Source organism: Sinocyclocheilus anshuiensis, unplaced genomic scaffold, assembly GCF_001515605.1.
Source record: "Sinocyclocheilus anshuiensis isolate Anshui unplaced genomic scaffold, SAMN03320099.WGS_v1.1 scaffold524, whole genome shotgun sequence".
Taxonomy (NCBI): Eukaryota; Metazoa; Chordata; class Actinopteri; order Cypriniformes; family Cyprinidae; genus Sinocyclocheilus; species Sinocyclocheilus anshuiensis.
Window position 1 is genome coordinate 931,790 of NW_015555703.1, and position 9,464 is coordinate 941,253.

At 35.9% G+C, this 9,464-nt stretch overlaps 1 protein-coding gene across 1 annotated transcript in view; it reads right to left on the minus strand.

The window, feature by feature from the left end:
- The window catches only part of kmt2cb (lysine (K)-specific methyltransferase 2Cb), a 132,141-nt gene that overhangs the window by 52,479 nt on the left and 70,198 nt on the right, over window positions 1–9,464 (minus strand). The window contains exons 13-15 of the mRNA XM_016464556.1: window positions 8,338–8,424; window positions 6,353–7,050; window positions 3,923–4,042 (exon numbers count right to left, since the gene is read on the minus strand). Of these exons, the coding sequence (XP_016320042.1) occupies window positions 3,923–4,042; window positions 6,353–7,050; window positions 8,338–8,424 (905 nt within the window). The remainder of the gene's footprint in view (window positions 1–3,922; window positions 4,043–6,352; window positions 7,051–8,337; window positions 8,425–9,464) is intronic.

A 9,464-nucleotide genomic window follows, 5' to 3' on the forward strand; every position in this document is an offset into this window, starting at 1 on the left:
CTTGAAATGTCTATATTTTCCATTTAGGTGATATATATATATATATATATATATATATATACACACACACACACTATATTTTTGTCATTTCAGTTTATATACACAGGTTAAATCATTTTATATAAGTTAAATGTTATTTTTACTTAAATTAAAAACATTAATAAAATGCATACAAGAATAAATTCATTGAATCAAATGAACTAAAAATGCTACATTTCAATTGTAATTAAGGTTAATATTTACAGTTTTAAAAATCTTATACATATACAAAAAATGTAATCAATTAGTATGTATTTAAAATTTAAATTTAAAACTTAATTTAATTATAAGTACAAACTTTATGCACAAAAATGGTTTATCTCATCTCCAAATAAATTTCATCTCCAGCCAAATCACTGCAAATACAGTGGGTATAGAACATAATCATCCCCCTTTAAATAATCACATTTAACTGTGGTCATTTTGATCAGCTCAGCAAGAAAAGAGCTTTCCTGGAGCATTTCAGTCCTTGGTGGTGCAACTGAAGCAATCAATCAATTATGGGTGGCAAGACACCGTCAGAAGATCTCCGGGATAAAGTTGTGGACAGACACAAGTCAGGAGATGGATTTCAAAGGCTTTATCAATGCCTATAAGCACAGTGAAGTCTATTATTAAGAAGTGAAGGTATTTGGTACAACACAGACCCGCCCTGGATCAGGACGTCGCTCCAAACTGGATGAAGGAGCCGGAGGAAACTGGTCAGAGAGGTGACCAAGAGGCCTACAGCAACTCTGAAGCAGCTGAAGGAATTTATGACAAAGAGTGGTCATTGTGTGCTTGTGACAACAATATCACAAATTCTCCACAAATGTGGCTTGTATGGGAGGGTTGCAAGAAAAGAGCCTCTCCTCAAGTAATGCCACATATGCAGTCACGACTGAAGCACAGTGAAGTCTATTATTAAGAAGTGAAGGTATTTGGTACAACACAGACCCGCCCTGGATCAGGACGTCGCTCCAAACTGGATGAAGGAGCCGGAGGAAACTGGTCAGAGAGGTGACCAAGAGGCCTACAGCAACTCTGAAGCAGCTGAAGGAATTTATGACAAAGAGTGGTCATTGTGTGCTTGTGACAACAATATCACAAATTCTCCACAAATGTGGCTTGTATGGGAGGGTTGCAAGAAAAGAGCCTCTCCTCAAGTAATGCCACATATGCAGTCACGACTGAGCTTTGCCAAAACACACCTCTAGGATTCTGAGGCAGATGAGACTAAAATTTAATTATTTGGTCTCAACAGCAAATGATATTTCTGGCGGAAATCCAATACAGCTCAGCATCCAAATAACAGCATTCCTCCAGTAAAGCATGGAGGTGGTGATGTCCTGTTCTGGGGTGTTTCTCTGCAGCAGGGACTGGAGCACTTGTCAGGATAGAAGGAAAAATGGATGGGACAAAATACAGTCAAATTCTTGAGGAAAATCTGCTGCCCTCTGCCAGAAAGTTGTCAATGGGAAGAAGGTTTACCTTACAACCTGACAATAAAGCACTCAGCAAAACTGAGCACAGTGGTTGAAGGAGAAAAAGGTGAATGTCCTTGCATGGCCTAGTCAGAGCCCAGACTTAAACCCCACTGTTATGGGGTGTTTCTCTGCAACAGGGATTGGAGCACTTGTCAGGATAGAAGGAAAAATGGATGGGACAAAATACAGTCAAATTCTTGAGGAAAATCTGCTGCCCTCTGCCAGAAAGTTGTCAATGGGAAGAAGGTTTACCTTCAAACATGACAATGACCCAAAGCACACAACAAAACTGAGCAGACAGTGGTTGAAGGAGAAAAAGCTGAATGTTCTTGCATGGCCTCGTCAGAGCCCAGACCTAAACCCCACTGAAAATCTGAGGAATGACTTGAAGACTGCAGTCCACAAACACTCACCATCAAATCTAACTGAACTTGAGCAGCTCTGCAAAGAAGAGCGGGCAAATATTGTAAAGTCTAGATGTGCAAAGTTAGTAGAAACATATCCCAACAGACTAAAGGCTGTAATTAAAGCAAAAGGTGGTTCAACAAAATACTGACACAAGGGGGTGATCCTTTTTCCAACTTAGTGATTCTGTTTTTTATTTTTTTTCTGACATGTTGGTGTTTTATCTTTCACTTGGATATAATAAGTTGCACTGAGTAAATACAGCTGGATAAAACAAAAAACTGTGTTAATTTCAGGCTGCAAAGCAACAAGATGTGGTTATTTTAAAGGGGGGTGATTCTTTTCTATACCCAGTGTAAATTGTGAATATTCAATATAACACTCGCTCCTATAAAGGCGTAGAATTACCAGCATATTAATATAAAGTATTTTCCTGCTTCCTCTCCATCATCATCTTAATGTCGATGCTGTCTTTTCAGTGACCCTTGAAATGTAGTAAATGCTACCCAACATGCTCTTTGTCAAGACATGATGGGACCTGGTCTGGCCTCGTGCCCAGATGATTATCCAGGCGGCTCCAGCGGCTCAGGAACAGATGGACCTGAAGCCCAGCGAGCCCAGCCCGACCCCTCAACACGCTGCACATCTGCTCCTACCCATGGGCTACGGCTCACTACGTCAACACATTCATAACTCATTTTCATTCATTAGCCCAAGTCAAGCAGGGTCATGGAAAGAAAAGCACTGTGCATGCTGGGAAAAATGGTTAGGATGTATTATGAAGCCACAGATCATGTTAGTGACTCTCGTAATGTGCTGCGGTTGTTTTTGACATGAAAAATGCAGCATACATTTTTTTATTCAGTCCAAATCCAAATCAAAGCTGTCCAACATAATCATTGTTATGAGTACATTTTCAATGCGTATGCCATGCCACGACTCTCGGATTCTCTGCATGAAAAGTCAAGGGTATGGTGTGGTTTACATTTCATACATCTGCCTTCCCTCGAAAATTACTATTTATTCCCATTACTTCCTATTGCTTGAAAATGACATTATTATCATATATGAATATCATAATATGAAAAATGAACAGTCATATTGTAGAGAACACAATTTTAGCATTTTATAACAACACATTTTGCTGTGTGTAGTTATTTGGAAACCTGAGGATATCTGGGGAAGGTTTGTTAAAGAGTTCTAGCTTTCTAAAATTCTTACACAATGTCTGCACTGGACGTGATCAATTTGATTTCAAAATATTTATTTTATACATATTTTATTTAAATAATCACATTTTATTTAAATTGCTTAAATTATAAAACAATTATTAAAATATTTATAAGAATAATATAATGTTATATATACACATTGTAATATTTATTCAATATATTAATTTATATAATGACTTGTATAAATACTATTGATAATGTGTACAATTTCTTTATATAATAAATATAATATATATATATATATATATATATAATAAAACAAAATACATCAATATTTATTTTACTATTTAATATATTAAATAACTCATAAATATTATCCTAACTATTATTAGAATGCATAAAATACATACATTTTAATTATATACATTTCAAATATATCTGTCTGTATTTATTTAATATATTATTTATACAATTACTCGTAGAATATTTATATTTATAATTATTTATTTAGAATTTAAATAATTAAACTAATAATCTTAATTATTTAAATTAGACAAATATCATTAAAACTTGTATTTATATACATTCAAAAATATTTATATTTACTATATTATTTACATAATTATTTGTATAATGTTGATAATTTATAGGTATTTATAATTTACATAATTCAATTCATATTTTTAATTATTAAAATTAGAAAAATATAATTAAAAATGACAAAAAATTCAATCAATAAAAAAGTTCATCAACTGAAGGTGTGCCAAATTGGCTATTTCCAGTGTAGACACGGCTGAACACCCACTGCAGGGCTGCTGTGTAACATTTTGCTGTATTTACCACACGGATTATCCAGGCGGCCGTGCTGTGGGGCTGCCTGCTCTTTGGCCCGTCCCAGCCCTCAGTCGGGTCAAGGGACCAAGAGAGGGAGCTCAGTCTGTGGAAGGCGCTCCATGCTCCCTGAAGATGGGTGGGTTAGAGAGAGAGAGGAGGAGATGTGGGCGAGAACATGCAACAACTTAAACAGTACAGCCAGCAAAGAAACATACAGATACATGCATGTACAACACAGAATAGTTAGTAAGGTAGTTGTTAAGTTTAGGTATTGGGTGGATTAAGGGATCTGAAATATGGTCATGCAGAAAAAGACATTAATATGTGCTTTATACGTACTAATAAACAGTCAATATGCTAGTTATATGCATGATAATAAGCAGTTAGTTAATAATGAGAATTGGTCTCTAAGTGTTACTGAGAGCCCTGGCATCTGAATGCTTGTGCTACATTTGTTGCCATGACAACAGAGACACTCAGTCTTGTTTACAAACTCCTGCGATTATGTCAGCATGACATCACATGACTCCAGCGCACGAAGAGTGCAAAAGAGCAGGCCTCTTACAGCCGCCTAATTCCTCTAATTAATCCGTTTGTGGCTATAAATTTAATTAATACTTAGCGATAATCCGGAAATCACGATGATGGCTGTGAATTAAGACTTGCTCAATTAAAACATAAAGCTGCCTGAAGTGAAATTAACACATCAGTTTTTAACCAAATATGCAAATGCATGTACTCATGCATGCGCTCTTTGGGGGGAATTTCTTTTCTTTCTTTCTGTATTCATTCATTCATTTATTTATTTTTTACCCTTTTTACCAAGAAAGACATTGTAGTCATTAGATATTCATTTGGTTATGTTTAAAGCTCACTTGAATTTTAAACCTCATTAGTTCTAGATCATTAGACATGACGTTATTTTTCCCCGAATGCTGGTCTGAATAAAACTGTCTGTGCAGACTGGACAGCAAGGCAGATGCCTTCAGACACAGCCTTTATGAATTAGAGGTTGTTTGGTTAACAGGAAAACACAATCAGAAACAGGATGTGATGCATGAATGATGATCTGATGGCTGAGTATGACATGTATGTGAGATGTCTAATGCTGAAATAATCCCCTTTGAACTGATATTTGAAGCCTGTGTTGTCTCATAAAACGTTCAATTTATCAAATGTTTTGTCTATAATAAAGCTTCTGACGCATGGAAGGTTGTTCCTGCACAAAATCAAACTTTTACATTCACAAATCACAAATATTTAGCCTATCCATATAGAGAGCATGTCTGAGACATGCTGTGTTTAGACTGAAACATATGGAAACATTTTTCTGCCTCAGAGTAAAAAATAAAACTGCTACATTCTATTTCAAAAATGCAATTAGCTATTACGAGAAATAGTCACAATTACAAGAAATAAATGTGCAATTGTGAAACAAAGTCACTACTACATGAAATAATGCCGCAATTGTGGGATATAAAGTCACACTTACAAGAAATAAAGTCGCAATAGTGGTATATATGGTCACAATTACAGGAAAAAAAATTCACAATTGTGACATATAATGTCATATTGAGATAGTCACAATTATGACTAATTAATGTTGCAATTAACATTGCAATTACTAGAATTATCTTTTTTTGTGTGTTTTACCAGAAATAAAGTCGCAATTGTGAGATATATGGCCAAAATTACAGGATTTTTTTTTTTGCAATTGTGACATACAAGTCAATTATAAGCAATAAAGTCACAATTGTGTTAAAGGCTGCCTGCATGATCAGAATTACAGGGAAAAAAAATGCATTTGTGAAATGCAATGTCATTCTGGGATATAAAGTTGCAATTATGAGAAATAACGTTAACGCAATTACAAGAAATAATGTAATTATGACAAACAAGGTCACAATTTTAATAAATACAATTGCAATTGTGAGATATAAGGTCACAATTACGGGGGGGGAATCACATTTATGAGGTACAATGTCATATTAAGATATAAAGTCACAATTGCGATAAATAGCGTTGCAGTTGTGCAATATAATGCTGCAACTACAAGAAATTAAGTAAAAATTTTGAGATATATAGCCACAATTTCAGGAAAAAAAGCATTTGTGAGATACAATGTCAAATTGAGATTTAAAGTTCCAATTACGATAAATAAAGTTGCAACTGTGAGATATGAAGTCAAATTATGAGATATTAACTACTAACTAGTCAAAATGACAAGAAATAAAGTCAAAATTGTGATTTTTATTTTCTTTTGAGATCACAAATAACGTAATAAAACCAAGATGGATACGCCAAAATTACCAAAAATGTAATTGTCTGTTTGAACAAAGCCTTATGTCTATTAATTAACCTAAAAAATAAACAGGAATCTGCAGATGACGGATTAAGTAAACCACCACACAACTGATCATAAAGTATATGACTGACCTGCTTGACTCTGGGTCTTCCAGGTGAAAATTTCCTCTTAGAGATAGCCGGCTTGCCCATGCCGATTTTTGGAGTGAATGGTATGAAGGTGGATGAAGGCACATTGCTGATGGCTTTTCCTGAGACTGCCTGGAGCTGGAGCTGGGATGCCCCAAGCCCATGTGAGGGCAAACCCTCAGGGTGCCTGCATGGAGGCTGCTGTAATGACGTCCTCTCCTCCACCAGTGAACTCAGCTTGGCCAAAAATCGCTCATCACCATCCATAGTGATGTCCATTTCCTGCATGCGGCTCTCTGGAATAATGCTGCGCTGCTGCACCATAACATCCATTTCCTCCTGGCTCTGAACTCCTGGCGTAGTCTTAGCAGTACTAACCTCAGGCTCTACAGTAACTCCATGAGCCATTGTGGAAGGTTCCTCCGTGAAGGAAACCTCCATGGGTTCTTCCTCATGGGAGGTACAGGCTGGAGTTGGCTCTTTGGTGGGTGATAGGTCAGTTTTCTGCTCCTCCAGGCAGGGCTTGCTGTCATCCTCATTTTGGGAGATGTTTTCCGTGAGTGTAGATGACGTCTCTGGAGGCTCCTCTGTTTCAAAGGATGACACAAGCTGCTGTACTGTGGACGTCTCTGGAGCTGAAACCAGTTTCTGCTCATGCGGCTCTGAATCTTTAGGACCTTTTGTCCCCTGAGGAGATGTAACTGCAAATGCAAGAAGCAGAAGAACATTCAAAATGACTTTCCAAGGATTTACAAAAAAAAAAAAACACCGGGATTTTCCATTGTAGGTCAGAGGGTAAAAATAGCCCATAATGTTGTTATTATCATAAAAAATACTGAATATTGTTATGATTTCATGAAGAAGTAGATTATTCTATTCTTATTTTACTATTGCTTAAATAGGATTGATGTATTACACTACATACAAAACTATTTTCAATAGAATTCTAATTCTATCATAAATTCTAATGAATGCAACTTTAATGAGCTCATATTGATTGAGAGTTAACTGATTATTTGTACCTTTTAAAAATAATTTTACACACTATAATACCATTTAAAATGGACTTGTATAGGTAACATGGTAAATAAAAATGGTGAAAAAGAAATGTTGATCTTATACATTCATATATTAACCAAAAATCTTGATGAATAACTTGGCTGATCAGATTCAACAAAATTTATTTTGTTGGCATGTAAAAGCACATTGGACTATATAGCATTATATAAAATGTTGTATATTTAAATACACGCAATAACAATTAAATCACCTTAATGTACATTGAATTAAATTTACATGTATTCATTTAGGAGATGCATTTATCCAAAGTGAATGGCCAAAAGAGGAAAAACAGAAGCAATATATCATACAGGAGCCTTTTTTCAATTAAAATTTTATTTGTAATTTTTAAAATTTTTTACAATTTCTTTATTGTTGTAGACTAGTTGAATAAAAGATTTTCTTCGAAATCTTTATCAGAAATATATATACAGTTCTATATTGATATCTCTATCAATTGTATATATGCATATATATATATATAGAGAGAAAGAGAAAGAGAGAGAGAGAGAGAGAGAGAGAGAGAGACATATATGTACATACACACACATACACCACTATGCAACATGCAAATGTATAAAAGAGAGTCCTGTCCATTTGAATTCTCTTGGTGAAAATCCTCATGTCCTAATTATGTTAAATTATAGAAATAAAATGGATGTGAATGCTGTTTCACACTGACTTCATTTTTCAAGATTTATGGTTATGGACTAGTTAATTGCTTGTCTTCATCTGTTGTTGTGAAATGGTCATCAAACTGTCAGAGAAAAATGTCATTTTTCAACAAATTTATTCTAAACCACCTTTTTTGAACGTCCTTTAAAACGGACATACCCAAGCATCGTGGTTATGGTTTTAAGATAACAGCATCTTCGATAACATTAAACGTGTGTGTGTGTCACTGAAGGCAAAGAGAGTAGATGAAGTACCTGAAGTCTGCTCAGTTTCCTCGCTGTGGTCTGAGGTCTCGCTGCACTCTGGCTTGGCTAAATCACCTCTAGCGTCTGCCACAATTTCTAGAGGAGGGGGGAAAAAGTCAGTAGACAGTCCTGACTTGTGTTATGTAATCCAAACTGCTCCAAGCATTAGTGGAAATAATTACAGCATTGGAAAAACAACACATCAGGGTAGAGAAGTACAAGTGTGAACGCAGGCGCATACGGCAGGTGTGTTGTTCAGAAAACATTGTGCTCAAGAGAATACAATGGCTTTGAGCAGTACTGAAAAAGTAGGGCTGCACAATAAATCGAAATGGAATCGAAATCGCGATTCGACAGAAGCTGCGATTGTCATGCGTAGGGATGGGTATCGTTTGGGTTTTTTCGATACCGGTGCCAAATTGATACTTTTAAAACGGTTCCGGTGCCTAAACGGTGCCTGAACCGATACTTATTAAAGAACAGAGAAAGAATTGAGAATGCTAGTGTTAGAGGCTATTTTTTCTTTATAAATAAAACAAGTAGTTAGACTAGAAATAGAATAGAGAGTGCAAATGTTAGAGCATCAAGTTTTTTAATAAAAAAAACAAGCAGATAAAATTAGAAGTAGCATTAGAATAGAGAGTGCTAGAGTTAGAGGGTCAAATGAAGATGAAAGATATGTGTTTTCAGCCGTTTCTTGAAAATATTAAGGACTCAGCTGATTGGATTGAGCAGGGCAGGTCATTCCACTCATTGACAAATATCTGATCTTGTAAGATGTGCTCCCGTTACACAGAGTGCGTGTGATCGTGAAATCGAAGGTGAAAGTAAACAACGCAAACGCTCATTCACGAAACACATGTTGCGGGGAGCAGGCGGCAATGGTCAGAGATTCAGCGGGAGTGGGATTAAGAAAACAGCCGAATCCCGGACATTTTGGGCAATTAAGAAATCCCGGCCGGACGCATTTTTGTAGATCCAAAAAGAGGGCATGTCCGGGGAAAAGAGGACGTATATGGTCACCCTAATTTATAATCTATTGCTAATCGATGTATTCTTTTTAAAGTAGCATATGGAACATATTTTCTGCCTCATTCTGTGACAAGAAGCCTCATCAGATCACAAAAGGAAGCATT